The sequence below is a fragment of the Oncorhynchus tshawytscha genome, linkage group LG03 (genome assembly GCF_018296145.1).
Source record: "Oncorhynchus tshawytscha isolate Ot180627B linkage group LG03, Otsh_v2.0, whole genome shotgun sequence".
Classification (NCBI taxonomy): Eukaryota; Metazoa; Chordata; class Actinopteri; order Salmoniformes; family Salmonidae; genus Oncorhynchus; species Oncorhynchus tshawytscha.
In genome coordinates, this window is record NC_056431.1 from 14,689,739 (window position 1) to 14,710,847 (window position 21,109).

General features: G+C 45.0%; 2 protein-coding genes across 8 annotated transcripts; both read left to right on the forward strand.

Annotated features, from left to right (window-relative positions):
- The first annotated feature begins 23 nt into the window (after positions 1 to 23).
- Positions 24 to 9,438, forward strand: LOC112228189 (zinc finger protein 384-like). Of its 6 annotated transcripts, none has more exons than XM_042310319.1 (11): positions 24 to 193; positions 968 to 1,032; positions 1,160 to 1,358; positions 1,469 to 1,582; positions 1,682 to 1,848; positions 2,042 to 2,136; positions 2,991 to 3,215; positions 3,677 to 3,844; positions 7,613 to 7,691; positions 7,823 to 7,981; positions 8,142 to 9,438. In XM_042310319.1, exons 2-11 carry the CDS (start codon positions 973 to 975, stop codon positions 8,526 to 8,528), a joined length of 1,653 nt encoding a protein of 550 aa, XP_042166253.1. In that variant the 5' UTR covers positions 24 to 193; positions 968 to 972; the 3' UTR covers positions 8,529 to 9,438. The 6 variants fall into 6 exon arrangements, with proteins under 6 accessions (XP_042166253.1, XP_042166252.1, XP_042166258.1 ...); XM_042310318.1 differs by lacking the exon at positions 24 to 193 and adding an exon at positions 354 to 499; XM_042310324.1 differs by lacking the exon at positions 24 to 193 and adding an exon at positions 354 to 499 and having other exon boundaries at positions 2,060 to 2,136.
- Positions 9,439 to 9,759: 321 nt separating this feature from the next.
- Positions 9,760 to 20,024, forward strand: LOC112228156 (guanine nucleotide-binding protein-like 1). Of its 2 annotated transcripts, none has more exons than XM_024393284.2 (12): positions 9,760 to 10,131; positions 11,053 to 11,206; positions 11,690 to 11,826; positions 13,704 to 13,855; positions 14,166 to 14,237; positions 14,524 to 14,716; positions 14,863 to 14,967; positions 15,300 to 15,482; positions 15,683 to 15,861; positions 16,261 to 16,462; positions 16,685 to 16,825; positions 17,891 to 20,024. In XM_024393284.2, exons 1-12 carry the CDS (start codon positions 10,059 to 10,061, stop codon positions 18,151 to 18,153), a joined length of 1,854 nt encoding a protein of 617 aa, XP_024249052.1. In that variant the 5' UTR covers positions 9,760 to 10,058; the 3' UTR covers positions 18,154 to 20,024. The 2 variants fall into 2 exon arrangements, with proteins under 2 accessions (XP_024249052.1, XP_024249057.1); XM_024393289.1 differs by lacking the exon at positions 9,760 to 10,131 and adding an exon at positions 10,654 to 10,748.
- Positions 20,025 to 21,109: the final 1,085 nt, after the last annotated feature.

A 21,109-nucleotide genomic window follows, 5' to 3' on the forward strand; every position in this document is an offset into this window, starting at 1 on the left:
TTCACAGAGTTTAACTCGACCTTCTTCGAAGGAAGTGCAGCGCAGACAAGCGACTCCATAAGGAAGAAAAAAATAGAAAAAAAGGAGAGAGAAAAACTCGTTGAATTTGTAAAATCTGAAAGATTTGAACATAGTTTCTGAACTGTACCGGGCTACGGGAATTCCGGGAAGGGAGAAAGCGCTGTCAGCGCGGGTAAATGCTGTTATTTGTCTTCATAATCATAGTACTTCACTTTCAATTTGAGCGACATGTACCTGACGAGTCTCTTCTCTGTCTGGACAGCCGGAAGTCTGTGCGAGATAGTTTTTTTCTCTCTCACCTTCAGTTTTTTTTTTTTATCCTCGATTTTTTTTGTACTTTGCTTTTTCTATTTTCACAGGCGTGGAAGACGCGAGAGCCCGATAACATTCCTCCCGTGGTTTTATTAGAACGTCTAGTTAACTGTAAACACCTAGCAAGGAATTGAATTGCACTTGCAGCTCAGAAAAATGCTAACAAGTAACGTTAGCAACCTAGACATCGTATTTGTGTTCGAATTATTGCTTAGCTACATTGTATCACCACCCATCACCAAATTAATTACTTTGAAGGGGAAAACCCATGTAATAGCGAGCTAGCACGATCCTCCTTCCTATGCAACCACAACAATGCACATTTATAGTAGGAAGCTAAATTACCTAGCTAGCCTTTAACAAGTCATATCAATGTGTAACCCGGGGGCATAATTATTGTAATATGTGTCCAAATATTTCAGCTATCTAACCAAATAAAGTACCAACATAAGTTACCATTTATTGTTTCGTTAGCTAGCTAATGTATGTGAAGTGACATTTTAAATTATTTAAGATTATTTTCGCCCAAAGGTGCCAGTCGGACGTACAACAATGTAGCCAATTTTATTTCAATTGATGAGTGATTAGCTGTTTGGCCTAGTGGTGATATGGCCGTGTTACTCTTCCATTACAGAAATTATGGAGGATTCCCATTTTAACTCTCAGTACTTCTGGTCCCCTGTGCCTGTACAAGGACAGGTATGTTTAGTGAAACATTTCTGTTTAAAATGTTAAAGTATATTGCAAGTGACACCTTTGGATTGTAGCAAATACTATTTTTGTAGTTTGGAATTTTGTAACAAGGATTTCTCACTTTCTCTGTCAGATTGAGAATGCCATGTTCCTGAAGCAACTGAAGGACCAGGAGAAGAACACTTCGTTCCCCTCCACTCATTACCAGACAACCATGCTCACTGTCCCCAAGCAGGAGGGAGGGGGGCAGGGCCAAGGGGGTCACCAACACCCCCCTCACACCCAGAACATCACTGTGGTGCCCGTAGCTTCCACTGGTATCATGACAGCAGGTGTGTGTGTGTCAATTGTTATTGTTAGTGTACTATTTATCACACTTTTGCATTGTCTTTTTCCAACAATGTCTGTTTTGTATCTTATTTAAATGTTCCCCTCTCTGCAGCGGGTCTGGTCATCACTACCCCTCAAGGTACACAGCTGGTCTCTCCTGCCTCCTCCTCTCAGTCCTTTGTCTCTGGACATCCCACCATGATCGTCTCTACACTGCACACTCCAGGTAACACACATGATTGTCTCCACCCTCCTTTATCCTAACACTGAAAAATACACACTTCACTCACGCACTGTCAAGCTCTGACACACATTTTTCACTTAGACAAGAAACAGGAAGGTGGAACCCCCCAGGTGATCGTCATGCCGACACCTTTGAAGCGAGGAAGGAAGAAGAAGTCAACACTAGGGAGGGGGGTGCTTTCCGGTGGCCACACCCTCTCTGCCGGAAATGAGGCGTTGATTCTGGCTCACTTGGCGTCAGGGGGGCAGGTGAGACAGTTAACACAGTAACTCTATAGTAACCAAAATCAAACCTATTCCCTCTAAAACAATTCCAGACTAAGCTCAGGCTATTGATTTTCAGACTAAGCAACAACAACAAAAAAGCTAATGTAGTCTTTTACAACAGTGTGCCTTTTTAATTTGATGGACGTGATTCTAATGTTTGTGTGACATTTGATAGGTGGTTATGTCTTCGCAGCATTATACAACTGACCCGTATGACCTCGCCAACGAAGACGAGAACCACGGCGGGAAAGACTGCAACAAGACCTACAGGTACGGACCTATGGCATCACAGAAGGGCCAAAAAACACTTGCTGTGCTGTGCATCCCCATAGGAATGTGAAGCTGTGGAATGCTTGCACACCCATATGTCTGTATGTTGTAGATGATAGTCAGGACAGAGAGGTTAGACACAGGCTGTGGATGAACACTAGGTGCTGCTGGGCACGGGCATTTCTCTTTCTCTCTCACACACAAACCACAGAACGACTCCACTGCATGCCGTGGCAGCACACACACCTGCTTAAGTATTTCACTATGTGTATGTACCTGCTCTCTGGAACACACTGTGTGTTTACTCTGCAGCATGGACACACGTTCTCTGCCTCCCTCATGCATCCGCCCCACACACACATCCCTGCACACATTGGACACGCACTCCTTCGCCTACTTCTGTCCTCCTTTTTTTTCTCTTTTTCTCTCCTTCATAAATGTTTCCCTACTTTTCAAGCAATCTGTTTGTCTTTCTATTTCTTGCTTCAGCAGAATCTGCTCTTTTTCCTGCTATTTTCACTGATTTCACCCTCTTTCTCTCTTCCCCCGTCCCTCCCTCTTCTGTCTGCTTTCTTCACATCCCTCATTCATTTCATTTGCTCCTTTTTTTGCTTTCTATCCCATTGTATTTTTTATTTTGCTCTCTTCCTTTGTTTTCCCCACTTGCTGTCTCATGCTTCTCCCTTCTTCCACTCTCTTCCTCCCCCTTGCCCATCTCTCATGTCCATGTCTCTTTGTCCTTGCTTTTTGTATTTTCATCTCTCTGTTTCTCACCTGCTCATGCCCTCATTTCCTTCATGTCTTCCCATTCTCCCACTCGTCCTCCCTCCCTGGTCTGTCTCTCTGTCCCGTAGGTGCCGGATGTGTGCTGTGACCTTCTTCAGTAAGTCAGACATGCAGATCCACTCCAAGTCTCACACAGAGGCCAAGCCCCACAAGTGTCCCCACTGCTCCAAGTCATTCGCCAACTCCAGCTACCTGGCCCAGCACATCCGCATCCACAGCGGGGCCAAGCCCTACACCTGCTCCTACTGCCAGAAGTCCTTTAGACAGCTCAGTCACTTACAGCAGCACACACGGTACTGCTCACAGCAGCTCCACCTGACCTGCTCTACCCTACAGGCTTTACCTAGTCTGCCCCTCTCCCCTCCCCTCTATTGGCTGCTAGCACTGTGTGGGTGGGTGTGTGTGGATGTCTGTGAAAAGGAAAGACGCAGGCCGTGTGTGCGTGCGCACGATTGTATGTCGTCTCTACTTCGAGTCCCTCTGTCTCTTGTCTGTCTGTCTGGTATCCTTACCTCTACACTGCTGCTTCTCTATTGCGTGTACACACACACACATACATACATATATACATGATCAGTTTGAAAATAATTTGAGTCAGAGTGGAATACTGTTACGTTTTAGAGAGATTTAATTTTTAGAAGTCAGTCACTGAGTAATAGAGGGAGTTTAAGTGTGATTTCCCTATCAATCAAGGTTTAAAGAAAAGCAACACTGTTCTCCTCCCTCTCTCTCTCTCTTCTCTTCTTTCTTCCAGAAACCACACTGAGTCCAAGCCCCACAAGTGTCCCCACTGCACTAAGTCATTTGCCAACTCCAGCTATCTGGCCCAGCACATCCGCATCCACACAGGGGTGAAACCGTACACCTGCTCTTTCTGTCAGAAGTCCTTCAGACAGCTCAGTCATCTACAGCAGCACAACAGGTGAGGGTGATGTACTACTTATCTGCTCCTTTCTCTGTGGGGGCCTTTCATTAGCATTTTTTCTATGGGGGCATTGCAATATACATTTTTTTCTCTGTGGGGGGAACTCTCAAATTACTTTTTTTTCTGTGGGGGGAACTCTCAAATTACTTTTTTCTCTGTGGGGGGGGACTCTCAATAGACTTTTTCTCTGTGGGGGAACTCTCAATAGACTTTTCCTCTGTGGGGGGAACTCTCAATATACTTTTTCTCTGTGGGGGAACTCTCAATAGACTTTCTCTGTGGGGGAACTCTCAATAGACTTTTTCTCTGTGGGGGAACTCTCAATAGACTTTTTCTCTGTGGGGGGAACTCTCAATAGACTTTTTCTCTGTGGGTGGGGGGAGACTCAATAGACTTTTTCTCTGTGGGTGGGGGAGACTCTCAATAGACTTTTTCTCTGTGGGTGGGGGAGACTCTCAATAGACTTTTTCTCTGTGGGTGGGGAGACTCTCAATAGACTTTTTCTCTGTGGGTGGGGGAGACTCTCAATAGACTTTTCTCTGTGGGTGGGGGAGACTCTCAATAGACTTTTTCTCTGTGGGTGGGGGAGACTCTCAATAGACTTTTTCTCTGTGGGTGGGGGGAGACTCTCAATAGACTTTTTCTCTGTGGGTGGGGGAGACTCTCAATAGACTTTTTCTCTGTGGGTGGGGGAGACTCTCAATAGACTTTTTCTCTGTGGGTGGGGGGAGACTCTCAATAGACTTTTTCTCTGTGGGTGGGGGAGACTCTCAATAGACTTTTTCTCTGTGGGGGTGGGGGAGACTCTCAATAGACTTTTTCTCTGTGGGTGGGGGAGACTCTCAATAGACTTTTTCTCTGTGGGTGGGGGGAGACTCTCAATAGACTTTTTCTCTGTGGGTGGGGGAGACTCTCAATAGACTTTTCTCTGTGGGTGGGGGAGACTCTCAATAGACTTTTTCTCTGTGGGTGGGGGGAGACTCTCAATAGACTTTTTCTCTGTGGGTGGGGGAGACTCTCAATAGACTTTTTCTCTGTGGGTGGGGGGAGACTCTCAATAGACTTTTCTCTGTGGGTGGGGGAGACTCTCAATAGACTTTTTCTCTGTGGGTGGGGGAGACTCTCAATAGACTTTTTCTCTGTGGGTGGGGGGAGACTCTCAATAGACTTTTTCTCTGTGGGTGGGGGGAGACTCTCAATAGACTTTTTCTCTGTGGGTGGGGGGGACTCTCAATAGACTTTTTCTCTGTGGGTGGGGGGGACTCTCAATAGACTTTTTCTCTGTGGGTGGGGGAGACTCTCAATAGACTTTTTCTCTGTGGGTGGGGGGAGACTCTCAATAGACTTTTTCTCTGTGGGTGGGGGGAGACTCTCAATAGACTTTTTCTCTGTGGGTGGGGGAGACTCTCAATAGACTTTTCTCTGTGGGTGGGGGAGACTCTCAATAGACTTTTTCTCTGTGGGTGGGGGAGACTCTCAATAGACTTTTTCTCTGTGGGTGGGGGGAGACTCTCAATAGACTTTTTCTCTGTGGGTGGGGGAGACTCTCAATAGACTTTTTCTCTGTGGGTGGGGGAGACTCTCAATAGACTTTTTCTCTGTGGGTGGGGGGAGACTCTCAATAGACTTTTTCTCTGTGGGTGGGGGGAGACTCTCAATAGACTTTTTCTCTGTGGGGGGGGGAGACTCTCAATAGACTTTTTCTCTGTGGGGGGGGGGAGACTCTCAATAGACTTTTTCTCTGTGGGTGGGGGAGACTCTCAATAGACTTTTTCTCTGTGGGTGGGGGAGACTCTCAATAGACTTTTTCTCTGTGGGTGGGGGGAGACTCTCAATAGACTTTTTCTCTGTGGGTGGGGGAGACTCTCAATAGACTTTTTCTCTGTGGGTGGGGGGAGACTCTCAATAGACTTTTCTCTGTGGGTGGGGGGGAGACTCTCAATAGACTTTTCTCTGTGGGTGGGGGAGACTCTCAATAGACTTTTTCTCTGTGGGTGGGGGAGACTCTCAATAGACTTTTTCTCTGTGGGTGGGGGAGACTCTCAATAGACTTTTTCTCTGTGGGTGGGGGGAGACTCTCAATAGACTTTTTCTCTGTGGGTGGGGGAGACTCTCAATAGACTTTTTCTCTGTGGGTGGGGGGAGACTCTCAATAGACTTTTTCTCTGTGGGTGGGGGGAGACTCTCAATAGACTTTTCTCTGTGGGTGGGGGGAGACTCTCAATAGACTTTTTCTCTGTGGGGGGGGGGGAGACTCTCAATAGACTTTTTCTCTGTGGGTGGGGGAGACTCTCAATAGACTTTTCTCTGTGGGTGGGGGAGACTCTCAATAGACTTTTTCTCTGTGGGTGGGGGAGACTCTCAATAGACTTTTCTCTGTGGGTGGGGGAGACTCTCAATAGACTTTTCTCTGTGGGTGGGGGAGACTCTCAATAGACTTTTTCTCTGTGGGTGGGGGAGACTCTCAATAGACTTTTTCTCTGTGGGTGGGGGAGACTCTCAATAGACTTTTTCTCTGTGGGTGGGGGAGACTCTCAATAGACTTTTTCTCTGTGGGTGGGGGGAGACTCTCAATAGACTTTTTCTCTGTGGGTGGGGGAGACTCTCAATAGACTTTTTCTCTGTGGGTGGGGGGAGACTCTCAATAGACTTTTTCTCTGTGGGTGGGGGAGACTCTCAATAGACTTTTCTCTGTGGGTGGGGGAGACTCTCAATAGACTTTTTCTCTGTGGGTGGGGGAGACTCTCAATAGACTTTTTCTCTGTGGGTGGGGGAGACTCTCAATAGACTTTTTCTCTGTGGGTGGGGGAGACTCTCAATAGACTTTTTCTCTGTGGGGGGAACTCTCAATAGACTTTTTCTCTGTGGGGGGAAACTCTCAATAGACTTTTTCTCTGGGGGAAACTCTCAATAGACTTTTCTCTGTGGGTGGGGGGCTCTCAATAGACTTTTTCTCTGTGGGGGAAACTCTCAATAGACTTTTTCTCTGGGGGGAAACTCTCAATAGACTTTTTCTCTGTGGGTGGGGGGCTCTCAATAGACTTTTTCTCTGTGGGGGGAAACTCTCAATAGACTTTTTCTCTGGGGGGAAACTCTCAATAGACTTTTTCTCTGTGGGTGGGGGGCTCTCAATAGACTTTTTCTCTGTGGGGGGGAACTCTCAATAGACTTTTTCTCTGTGGGGAGACTCTCAATAGACTTTTCTCTGTGGGGTGGGGGGAGACTCTCAATAGACTTTTTCTCTGTGGGGGGAACTCTCAATAGACTTTTTCTCTGTGGGGGGAAACTCTCAATAGACTTTTTCTCTGGGGGGAAACTCTCAATAGACTTTTTCTCTGTGGGTGGGGGGCTCTCAATAGACTTTTCTCTGTGGGGGGAAACTCTCAATAGACTTTTTCTCTGGGGGAAACTCTCAATAGACTTTTTCTCTGTGGGTGGGGGGCTCTCAATAGACTTTTTCTCTGTGGGGGGAACTCTCAATAGACTTTTTCTCTGTGGGGGAGACTCTCAATAGACTTTTTCTCTGTGGGTGGGGGAGACTCTCAATAGACTTTTTCTCTGTGGGTGGGGGGAGACTCTCATTAGACTTTTTCTCTGTGGGTGGGGGGGAGACTCTCAATAGACTTTCCATCTCTATCTGGGGACATCTCAATAGTCTACAGTGTTTTCCTCTCTTCATCTCCCTCATCTGTAATGGTGTGGATCACAGGATAGCTGAAAGGAGAATATGGAGGGCCCGTTTACATTTCTCCCATGCTTCTGTAGGATCCACACAGGAGACAGGCCTTATAAGTGTGTTCATACGGGCTGTGAGAAATCCTTCACACAACTCTCCAACCTACAGGTGACTACTGTCCCTTTTTTCTTTGGTTTTTATTCCCAGTGGTGAAAGCTTAGTAATACTAACCCTTAGTAGTTACAGTCTTACAAATACCCATTTGAAGATGAGTCCTGAACGGTCCTGTTTTGTTCCAGTCTCACAGACGGCAGCACAACAAGGACAAACCCTTCAAGTGCACGAACTGTAACCGTGGTTACACGGACGCGGGCAGTCTGGAAGTCCATCTGTCCACTCACACGGTCAAACACGCCAAGCTCTACTCCTGTGGCCTCTGCAACCGCACATACACCTCTGTAAGAGAAACACCACTGTTAAGTCACCCAGCATGTAGTTGTCGCAGACCTTTAACTTTCAACAGACATTTTCACAGGCTTCAGTGTGCATGTCTGTGCATAGTGTGTGTTGGTGCACACTTGTCAACTCTCGCTCTAACCCTCTTTATTCTATTTTCAGGAGACGTACCTGGTGAAACACATGCAGAAACACAACTCAGACCCGCTCACTGCAGCGGCAGTGGCTGCTGCACAGCACTCTCAGCAGAACCAACAGAACCAAAGCCATACCCAGAACCAGGGAGGTGCTCATGGCCGAGGAGAGGGCACTGATAGTGGGGCAGTCCGAGCCGGAGGACAAGGTGGAGATCATGGACAAGGACAAAACCAGGGTAGCTACTCTCAGGCAGAGACGGCATCCTGCCCTTTTGACCTGCACCAGTATAAAACAGTCGCTGCAGGGGACATCCAGTTCAAATCAGTCAGTGTGGCAGACCTAGCGACCCACAAGGACCTCTGTCTCACCGTGGCTACATCCACCATTCAGGTGGAGCATCTAAACTCATAGGGGTGGGAGGGAGGAGTGGTAGAGACTGAGAGAAACTGGAGGAGCCCTATGGACAGACTGGATAAAAGCAATACAGAGGGGATATAGGAAGATGTGCCTGAAAGGTGGGTAATGGAAGAGGAATAAGAGATGTTTGAACAGAGATGGACTTTTTGTACTGGTTTCTCACTTTTATTTCATTTAGCCAATGTTGAGTTTGTGTGTTTTTGTACTCTTTTATAATGACTGGCTAGTGTATACTGTTTGTAAAGGAGTGTTTCTCTGTCTGTCACTGCAATGGTGTGGAAGAGAGACAAAAAATGACTGAAAGAGAACAATGAGTGAAGAGATGTTTTCTCTTTTTTTTTTATCCTTCTACTCCATACGAACACAACTTTGATTGTGGTCAGGTCGGTGAAGTGTATAACTGAAACTAACAGAGAATTGTTAAGGTAATTTTTTTCTACTTTCCCACAGATACTATCAGGTATTGATTACATCATCATTGTCATGGTTACTGTAATCTACCTTGTAAAATGTGCTCACAAATCTTTTTCACTGGAAAAAAAAAGGGAAGTAGGCTCTGTAAAAAAAGGCCTGCAAAATTATATATTGATATACATACCAGTGTATATGTGTGTGTGCGTGTTAAAAATAAATGTATAATCTATACTATATAACACTTTGATATTTAGCCTCAGTCCAGAAGCCAATCATAGAGCCCTGTTTGAATGTGATCAGCTGGTACTTGTTCTATGTATTTCTTGTCATATTTATTTTGTGTCCTAAGAATATCATTGTTATCCAAATACATTCTGACTATACTTCCACTACTGTTATACTAAAGTGTATGAGCCTTTACAAACAGACTGATACGTATGAAAAGTGTTTTCCCTTATCAAACAACAATAAAAACCTCACTGAAATCCAACAATTTGCCTTCCTGTAACACATTGTGCACTTGCAGTAATGATAAAGATTCACTTTGAAGATCGCCTATGTTTGAAAGGGTGAGATGCTGTTTTAATTTATTGTAACCACAGAGCTTTAGTTTGAATGTCACATTTGAATATGACAGCTGTAGACGTAAATTTGCCCTAATGCATGTAAGGACTTGGCAGTGTTGATTGCCTGTGTCAAGTAAACGCTTGATTCATTGATCTAGTGTGTAGTGTGATGTGTCACGCAAATAATGCGTGTGTCGTGAACAACATTAGCGTGAGTAATAAAAGTTGAATCGGAGGTTTACTATACCATTCTTTAAATGTTTTTTTCCTATCAATATTAACTTGCCATGTCTTGTCAGACAAGGATTCAAAAGCATATCATTTAGATTTGTTTAAAAAATAAGTAAATATAAACTGTATAATATGTTTTACCATTGAATGGTTTTTCAACTTAGTCAACATTTTTTCTGCAGTGCCGGATGGCGTCGGGTGGGTGAAAAGTGTAGGAGTCGAGAAACTTCATGATAGTAAATAACGACGTTACTGTATTTCTGCCTTAGCTAACACAAACCCACACTACGAAACTGTAATTTTTCATTCAAACATGCCTCGGAAAAAGCCATTCAGCACCAAACAGAAGAAGAAACAGATGCAAGTGAAACGGGAAAGAAAGAGAGGTAACGTGAGCTGCAATGACAGCATTTTCGGCACGAACACTTTCTAACGTTAGCTAGCATAGCTTTTCATTTTACTAACTTGTAACGTTACGCGGAGAGTTGAGTAACTTGGCTAGTTAGTGCTGTTGTTCCTGAAAGCAGACAGCTATGTCAAGTTGCCCGATATATTTGTACGAATTAGCTACAATTAAAGAATAGGGACGTCGTTATTTTTTGCCATAACATGCATATCTTATGTATTTGGGTCTTTCTAGCAAACGTTAGCTACCTTGCTTGCTTGCTAGCTAGTACCTTGGAGGTGACGATGTTACAGAGCTAGCAATGTGTGTGACCTTATCGCTCAATTGTATTGCTGGCGTCATTCATTGTCATTGATGGGGCTGAAGTGGGAAAGTATTGATGCACAGAAATCAGCATCACTGTACTACACTGGTATTGTTTTCACTTTGTGTAAGCTCTACTGCGCAGACTCGCTATCAAATTATGTAATAGGATAGCTAAGCTATCCCAAATTGAGGGTATAACAAAAGGTGTTGGAGATCACATACCTACACTCTACAGCTAGTAATGAAAATATATTTATTCTGAAAACATCCACTGTCGATTTATTACATAAGGTTAGCATTGAGACGATTACTAAATGTGTAGATAGCTATGTGTTATGCAATGTAGATAGCATATATGTAAAAGTATATGCCCTCGATTCTAAAGTAGAACGTTGTGGAATGTGGTCTTTGTTTGGTACCAAGTGCTGACATAGAGGCTAGTTTTCATTCTGTCCTCTGTGTGTTTGTGTCCCAAATAGTGCCCTATCCACTATATATAGTGCACAACAAAAAGATGTGCCCTATATAGGGAATATGGTGCCATTTGGGAAGGGTTCAATGTAACTCTCTGATTATGATGACCTCTCCGCCTCAGGTGAGCCAGGCTCAGGGCCCAGCAGCCGTAATGCCAGTGTGGAGCGGGGGATGGACAGGGAGAGACAGTCGGACACCTCAGATAGCGAAACCACAGATGTCAGGAGGATAAACCAGCAGCCCGGCATCAGGGAGGGCAGATACGATCCCAATAGGTGAGTTACCAATACATTAGCATAGGTAATACTTAGCTCTGGTCCAGGGGATCACACGTGGCTTACTGATGTAGACACAGAGCAAGCCACGCGTAACACCCTGGACCAGCGCTAATGTAATACTGTACTTCACCTGCTATGAAACCAAACACAAAGACGGGTGTGTTATTGCTGGGCTTGAACAAAAGGGTTAATGGAAAGATTAATTAGAGCTATGTCTATAGATATTAAAAGTAAGAGGCCGAAAGAGACAAAATAATTAAATGAGAACATGTTACTGTAGGAATCCGGAACCATGAGCAAACAACTTTGACAGAGGTCAATGGTAAATTACAAAAACTGCTGTTGTCAGAACAAACACCCACGTCACACACACCTGATATTCATGACTCTGCACACAGATGCTTTTGTGTCCTTCACACACTTGCCCTGCCCAATTTCCCCCTTCTACACACAGCTATACTCATCTCTCTGTCCATTCAGGTTCCGTCTGCACTTTGAGAAGGAGAGCAGAGAGGAGGTGGAGAGGAGGAAGAAGCTTGCCAGAGAGAAGGTTCTGGACCAGATGTTAGACAAAGACCTGGAGGTTGACATCAGCAACATCTACCCCACAGAGAAAGGTCAGCGCTCCTTGACCCTGAGCCTCACAACAACCTCTTAATGGTGTTAAATAAAGGTCTCAAATGGCACCCTATTCCTTATTTAGTACACTCATTTTGACCTAAGCTATATGTGCTCTGGTCGAAGTAGTACGCTATAGGATGTGATTTGGTACGTGACCTGTACCCTGAGCCTCTCAATGCTGTTAAATAAAGACCCACTCTAGTGGGAGTTTTGACATGGTCTTTTCACTTTGTGTCAATGCTTGACGTACAGTGCCTTGCGAAAGTATTCGGCCCCCTTGAACTTTGCAACCTTTTGCCACATTTCAGGCTTCAAACATAAAGATATAAAAATGTATTTTTTTGTGAAGAATCCACAACATGTGGGACACAATCATGAAGTGGAATGACATTTATTGGATATTTCAAAAAAATTTAACAAATCAAAAACTGAAAAATTGTGCGTGCAAAATGATTCAGCCCCCTTAAGTTAATACTTTGTAGCGCCACCTTTTGCTGCGATTACAGCTGTAAGTCGCTTGGGGTATGTCTCTATCAGTTTTGCACATCGAGAGACTGAAATTTATTCCCATTCCTCCTTGCAAAACAGCTCGAGCTCAGTGAGGTTGGATGGAAAGCATTTGTGAACAGCAGTTTTCAGTTCTTTCCACAGATTCTCGATTGGATTCAGGTCTGGACTTTGACTTGGCCATTCTAACACCTGGATATGTTTATTTTTGAACCATTCCATTGTAGATTTTGCTTTATGTTTTGGATCATTGTCTTGTTGGAAGACAAATCTCCGTCCCAGTCTCAGGTCTTTTGCAGACTCCATCAGATTTTCTTCCAGAATGGTCCTGTATTTGGCTCCATCCATCTTCCCATCAATTTTAACCATCTTCCCTGTCCCTGCTGAAGAAAAGCAGGCCCAAACCATGATGCTGCCACCACCATGTTTGACAGTGGGGATGGTGTGTTCAGGGTGATGAGCTGTTGCATAACGTTTTGCATTGTTGCCAAACAGTTCAATTTTGGTTTCATCTGACCAGAGCACCTTCTTCCACATGTTTGGTGTGTCTCCCACTTTAAACAACACTTTTTATGGATATCTTTAAGAAATGGCTTTCTTCTTGCCACTCTTCCATAAAGGCCAGATTTGTGCAATATACGATTGATTGTTGTCCTATGGACAGAGTCTCCCACCTCAGCTGTAGATCTCTGCAGTTCATCCAGAGTGATCATGGGCCTCTTGGCTGCATCTCTGATCAGTCTTCTCCTTGTATGAGCTGAAAGTTTAGAGGGACGGCCAGGTCTTGGTAGATTTGCAGTGGTCTGATACTCCTTCCATTTCAATATTATCGCTTGCACAGTGCTCCTTGGGATGTTTAAAGCTTGGGAAATCTTTTTGTATCCAAATCTGGCTTTAAACTTCTTCACAACAGTATCTCGGACCTGCCTGGTGTGTTCCTTGTTCTTCATGATTCTCTCTGCGCTTTTAACGGACCTCTGAGACTATCACAGTGCAGGTGCATTTATACGGAGACTTGATTACACACAGGTGGATTGTATTTATCATCATTAGTCATTTAGGTCAACATTGGATCATTCAGAGATCCTCACTGAACTTCTGGAGAGAGTTTGCTGCACTGAAAGTAAAGGGGCTGAATAATTTTGCACGCCCATTTTTTCAGTTTTTGATTTGTTAAAGTTTGAAATATCCAATAAATGTCGTTCCACTTCATGATTGTGTCCCACTTGTTGTTGATTCTTCACAAAAAAATACAGTTTTATATCTTTATGTTTGAAGCCTGAAATGTGGCAAAAGGTCGCAAAGTTCAAGGGGGCCGAATACTTTCGCAAGGCACTGTATCTGTGCCACTGACCTCCAATCTCAGGTCTTGAGTTTCCGCGGCGACCTCCGTGGAACTATGGGATGAATCGTGAGGAGTTGCTGAGGAAAGAAGAGAAGTCATACCGGGAATATCTGAATGACCTGCACTCCAGAAACCCACCTGGATCCCTCAGCCACTTTGAGCACAACCTGGAGGTGAGGAAACGATATATTCAGAACCCTTTATACACCCTTTATAAATGCACTTCAGGGAGGTGGTAGCCTTGAGGTTAGTGACCGGTTAGTTACGGGGGGGGGGGCGTATTGTGTCAGCAGAAAGGTCCATTTTGATGGATAAATAAAGAGCTATTCATTCTACAATATTCATAAACTTGAATGAATCGTTTAAAAACCACCTCTTTCTCTGACACTGAGCAAAACCTAGGGTAGGTAAAACCTATATACTCTTCATATAACTTAACACTTTATACTCCCCCCTCTTCATCTCTCCCCCTCTTTCTCTCAGACGTGGAGACAGTTGTGGAGAGTGTTGGAGATGTCCGATGTGATCCTGCTCATCGTGGACATCAGGCACCCGGTGGATCATCTCTTTTAAACTCCTCCTTCTGTCATTATCTGCTGCTAGTCATGTACCATAGTATCAATATCAACTTACTACTGTCACCATGATAATGTAATTAATAGTCACTATTATGGTGTCATTATGCGTTGAACCATATGGTGAATTGCACACATAGAGTATCCACCAGGTGGAGCCACAGACAGAGTAAGTTATACATGGTCAGTACCAGTCTATAAGTCGTTTGCCAGACCGAGCATGCATGTCTTAATGAATGTGTTCTTGGTGTGTCCCTCCCATGCAGGTGCTGCAGTTTCCCCCAGCGCTGTACCACTACATCACTGGGGAGCTGCAGAAGCAGGTGGTGGTGGTGCTGAACAAAGCTGACCTGTGCCCCCCTCCCCTGGTGCTGGCCTGGACACACTACCTCCAGACACAGTTCCCCCACCTCCACTGTGTCTGCTTCACATCACACCCCGGCCAGCCATACAGCACAGGTGGGTGGGAGTGAGGGTGGTTGTACTGGAGCGAAAGTGCCACACAAGACGAGGGAGAATAATGAGAGCTGATTGGTGATGTTGAACTGTGTACTTGATCACCAGATGAACCTTTTCACTGTCTGTATCTGTCTCTGTGACTCTAGTGCTTCAGAAGAAGAGGATGAGAAAAAAGGGTACATGTGGGTGGGGACATGCTGGAGGCCCTACCCACATCCTGAAGGCGTGTCAGGAAATCACAGCAGGAAAAGGTGAAAGGGACACACCCACCTGGGTGGCTTAGTACCTATTTCACACATGTATTGCTAACCATGCAAGTCTGTAATTACTTAATGCTTTGGCCAGGTACTTTCCATAGCATAGCTAATTACTGTTGAATGAAGGATTGATGTCTTTGTACAAAGATCTGTGGGTGCAGGGTTGTAAGGGTATATCATAGAAGAACCAACACTGAATGGAAGTAGTCTTAAAATAGGCTGAAGACAAGTACGGCTGCTTCCTGATTATCCACTTTTTTCCAGAAGTGTGCAGAATGAGTGGCTGTAGGGAGTGTTCACCATTGTTACCCCCCACCCCCTTGTAGTGGACTTGTCCAGCTGGGAGAAGAAGATCCAGAGAGATGCGGTTGCTATGGGACCAGAGGGAGAGCAGTCAGAGGAGGGGGCGGACTCTGTGCTAGTGGAGCACCAGAGTGATGTTGCCATGGAGATGAGCAGCCCCTCCCAGGAGCTGTATAAAGATGGCGTACTCACGCTGGGCTGTATAGGTGAGCAGCCATGTTGGAAGCTTGCTTTCCTACCTCCCAATCAGTAATCTGTTGTCACTGATTAGTAACTTGATAAATTAAGTTACGCTTGTGTACCTCAAAGCTTTGTTCCCCCACCAGCCCCCTCTGGCATTCTGAAATGTCTACTACAAAGAGAATATGAATATATGTATAATGTCCCTCTCTCCCTCTCTCCCTAGGCTTCCCTAACGTGGGGAAGTCATCAGTATTGAACAGTCTGGTAGGTAGGAAGGTGGTGAGTGTGTCTCGAACCCCTGGCCACACCAAATACTTCCAGACCTACTACCTCACACCCACTGTCAAACTGTGTGACTGCCCTGGACTGGTCTTCCCTTCACTAGTCAACAAACAACTACAGGTAACTGAGAGGAGGGAGTGGGTAGGGTGTAAGTGTGTATGTTTGTGTGCGTACTATGTCCTCCCATTCCCTTAGAATCCCAGGTCTAATCACTTTTTGGTGACAGCCTGTGAAGGAAATGTCTTGGAGAATAGAATAATAAATGATATTCCCTCTGACCATTTGAAGGCTGTACCACTGTACCAATCCGTACCACGTTTAAGTCTCAACTACTGAGGAGAGCTTTGTGTATAAAATCAATCATTACCCGTCAACCCTTTTAAACTTTTTCTCTACTTTTTTTCCTACCTCTCATCATGCTTTACTCTTTCTAAACACTTTTCCTCCATTCTTTTGTATCTACGCCTCTTCCTCCATCTCCCCCTCTCACCCTCCTCTTCTCTGCCCCTTTCTCCCTAGATCCTAGCTGGTATCTACCCAGTGTCTCAGCTGCAGGAGCCCTACAGTTCTGTGGGTTATCTGTGTGAGCGGACCCCCTTCCTGTCGGTGCTCAAGCTCCGGCACCCCAGCGTGGAGGGCCCACAGCATGCACCCAAGGGGGGGGAGAAGGAGAGGGAACAGGGACCCGAGCACAGCTGGACAGCCTGGGACGTGTGTGAGGGTAAGGACCGCCTCCAGTCTGGATTCTAGAACCTCTGGTCTGGTTCTAAACTGTTGAAACACGCCCTCTTGTCTGGATGTCAGGGAGACATTTGGAAAATTCTCAGGAACAGTTAAAATTAAAATACAATAACAATTTATCGATTTTTGTTTTCTCTCCCTACGTCTCTTTCTTGTTCTCTCTCTTCCCTCTTCTCTCTCTTTCTCCCTGTCTGTCTCACAGCCTGGGCAGAGAGGAGGGGTTATAAGACAGCGAAGGCAGCTCGTAACGACGTGTATCGGGCGGCTAACAGTCTGCTGCGGCTGGCCGTTGACGGCAGGCTGTGTCTGTGCCTCAGACCACCTGCATACAATGATCAGAGAGGTCAGTATACAGGTCATACAACGATCAGAGAGGTCAGTATACAGGTCATACAACGATCAGAGAGGTCAGTATACAGGCCATACAACGATCAGAGAGGTCAGTATACAGGCCATACAATGATCAGAGAGGTCAGTATACAGGCCATACAACGATCAGAGGTCAGTATACAGGTCATACAACGATCAGAGAGGTCAGTATACAGGTCATACAATGATCAGAGAGGTCAGTATACAGGTCATACAACGATCAGAGAGGTCAGTATACAGGTCATACAACGATCAGAGAGGTCAGTATACAGGTCATACAACGATCAGAGAGGTCAGTATACAGGTCATACAATGATCAGAGAGGTCAGTATACAGGTCATACAATGATCAGAGAGGTCAGTATACAGGTCATACAACGATCAGAGAGGTCAGTATACAGGTCATACAACGATCAGAGAGGTCAGTATACAGGCCATACAACGATCAGAGAGGTCAGTATACAGGCCATACAACGATCAGAGAGGTCAGTATACAGGCCATACAACGATCAGAGAGGTCAGTATACAGGCCATACAACGATCAGAGAGGTCAGTATACAGGTCATACAACGATCAGAGAGGTCAGTATACAGGTCATACAACGATCAGAGAGGTCAGTATACAGGTCATACAATGATCAGAGAGGTCAGTATACAGGTCATACAATGATCAGAGAGAGAGGTCAGTATACAGGTCATACAATGATCAGAGAGAGAGGTCAGTATACAGGTCATACAACGATCAGAGAGAGAGGTCAGTATACAGGTCATACAATGATCAGAGAGGTCATAGAACGGTCATGACAACCAGTGAGGCATCAGGTGTATCACTACTGTACAGACAACCAGAGACTCATATTTAAAAGGGCAGACAGACATGCAGGGGAAGGTCAAATCCCAGCAGGGGATCTATGTTCATGTTCATCTGGCTTCCGTCCTTTAAACTGATGACTGGGGCTTTGTACAAAAAAAAACATGAAGAAAAGTGTTTTTGATTGATTGATTGATTAATTATTCAACTAATGGATTTGCGCTACACAGAGCAGTGGGAGTCCCACCCAGACCTGGCAGAGATCATCGCTCTACAGGGACGGAGGGAAGAGGAGGGGACAGGAGAGAGGGATGAGGAGGAGGAGGGAGAGTCTAGCTCTGAGCCGGAGGAGGAGAGGGATAGGGATGCTGATGATGATGGTGATGATGATGAAGATGAAGGGTTTGGACACCCGGCAGTGAAGGAGAGGAAGGGGCCAACCAGCCTCACAGTCAATATGTTCGATGTCCTCCGGGAAAACGAGTGCGAGTGAGGGACAAGGGGAGAAATAATGAATTTAAAAAACAAAGTGCTTGATCTCTCCCTCTACACTCACTGCACCTTCATTCCATTTTCCTTTCCTTGACTTGCATTCCCTTAACATTCTGACTCAACTCTTTCCTCTACTCTCTCTCTCCCCCCAACCCCTCCCTCTCCCAGAGGTTACTAAAAGCACTCTGATATTGTATAAAACATGTTCATTTCTCCATGCTGTGCCTCTGCTCTGCTTGTTCACCCATGCAGCTGTACTTAGACTGCATTTAGACAGGCAGCCCAATTCTGATCTTTTTTCTACTAATTGTTCTTTTGACTAATCACATCCTATCTTTATCACAGCTGATTGGTCAAAAGGCCAATTGGTGAAGGAAAGATCAGAATTGGCCTGCCTGTCTAAACTATTGTAGGATTACATTTGGTTTGGTTTTTATCGTTTTCCTGCATGTAGGATTTTACTATTATTATTTCCCTTAAAGCTGGTAGGGGCATTGTGGTGTATTAATCATTGATTGGTTTTCAATCTGTTTATTGATAAGTGGCCTCACAGCTGAGATGCCAAAGGTCAGATAAGCTCATTAGATCCTAGAAATGGAATGGCTTGAACTGTGACAGGGTTATGGATTCCACCTCATGTTGACAGTCACACAGTCTAAATGGGGATTAGACAGTGATAATGATGTCATCTACATGGGACTACTATTTGGCTGCCAGTGCAGATTTATGACATCACTGTCTAATCCTGGTTTATTTCACTGTATACCACGGTATGATAGTACTTCGGTAGAGTGGTGATGTGTGGAATTCAGCATTCCATGCTGCTTTCAGTGGTAATAATCATTGTTTACCCCATTTTTATATGGCTCTACCCAATTCAGTGTTATATTTTAGAGTCTACTAGGGGCAGTGTTCTTCAATCCTGGTGCAGGAGACTCAGTATTGGACTGAAACAAAAGCCTACACACCTTGTGGGTCCCCAGGACCAGGCTTGAAAACATCTGATTGAGTTTAAAGACCTGTTGTTGTGGACTATACATGTAGTGTTTGAACTACTACAGAAGAAAACTGTCAGAATTTGCTGTTACAGAGAGCCACTCACGTGCAGCACTGTATCATGCAATGCTGAGTGACTGACTCACTTGAGAGAGAGTTTGGCCACCAAAAAGCACTCTGATGTTCTGAGATAGTATCACATGGTTCCATAGCAGCCAATATTGACCAATACAGTAACGGTCCTGTTAATGATCCTAAACTATGCCAGCTATGCAAACCAGCTGAGTAGCAAGAATTTAGGACGAGAGTCTAAATACTGGAAGAATGGAACGACATTAATGTTGGTTAAACTTCCATCTCTATCTCTCTATGGCTCTGTTCTAATGTTACAATCTGTTAGGGCTGGATTCTAGTGTGCTGTTGCCAACTGTTGTTCCTCACTGTTCCTGTTCTACTGTATTACATGTCACTCTGAGGGAACACTACAGCACAGTGCTGTGTTACCGTGTAACAACATGCACTGTTCTGGTCTATACCAATGGCACACTTAGAAATGTACACACTAGGGCCATTCGTTTTTCCTGTCTGTGTGACTGATCAGGAAAAACTCTGGGCCGTAGTGTGTCTAAGCAACAACTAGGGACCCAGCAGAGTTTTTCCTACCCACGTGACCAGGAAAAACTCCTGTCCCTAATACACACCACTCTGGCTTCCGATATGGAGATAGATGTGTTAATGCTCTTTGTTTGAATGATTTAAACAGACTTGTACGTGAGTGTTTGGATTGTGTATTTGCTGCATTCTTTATTTCATTCCTTAGTATGCTCAAATGACAATGAACTGGACTGCTCTCTGCAATAAAGATAATCCATGGAACAAGGTCTGTCTGTCTTTTTATGCTCTTTCTTCATATAGGATTTACTTTAGCAATCTGGGATTGGTGTATATTTTTGGACTTTTTTTTGTTGAATTTTTACCCCCTTTTTCTTCCCATTTTCGTGGTATCCAGTTGTTAGAAGCTACAATCTTGTCTCATCGCTACAACTCCCGTACGGGCTCGGGAGAGACAAAGGTTGAAAGTCATGCGTCCTTCGATACACAACCCAACCAAACCGCACTGCTTCTTAACACAGCGCGCAACCAACCCGGAAGCCAGCTGCACCAATGTGTCGGAGGGTACACCGTGCACCTGGCAACCTTGGTTAGCGTGCACTGCTCCCGGCCCGCCACAGGAGTCGCTGGTGCGCGAGGAGACAAGGCCAAACGCTCCCTAACCCGGACGACGCTATGCCAATTGTGCGTCGCCCCACGGACCTCCCGGTCGCGGCCGGTTTCGACAGCCTGGGCTCGAATTTTTGGACTTTTAGGTATATTATTAATAGTCATTGATTCTTGATAAATATAATATCTAAATGCCTAATGAGATTATTTAAGCTGTTTTACCCCATCCCTCAACTGTTAATCAAAAAAGTAGTGGGATGCTTTGTTGTTTGAATTTCAGATTGCCCATTTTAGATACTGGCACATAAAATAAGTACACTAGAATACTACCTTTTCAACAAGTCAGTTTGTCAAATTTCTGCCCTGCTAGAACTGCCCCGGTCAACTGTATGTGCTGTTATTATGAAGTGGAAACATCTAGGAGCAACAACAGCTCAGCAGCGAAGTGATATGCCACACAAGCTCACAGAACAGGACCGCAGAGTGCTGAAGCGTGTATTGGGTAAAAATGGTCTGTCCTTGGTGGCAACACTCACTACCGAGTTCCAAACTGCCTCTGGGAGCAACATTAGCACAATAACTGTTCGTCGGAAGCTTCATGAAATAGGTTTCCATGGCAAGCAGCTGCACACAAGCCTAAGATTACCATGCGTCGGCTGGAGTGGTGTAAAGCTTGCTCCCATTGGACTCTGGAGCAGTGGAAACATGTTCTCTGGAGTGAGTAATCCCGGTTCACCATC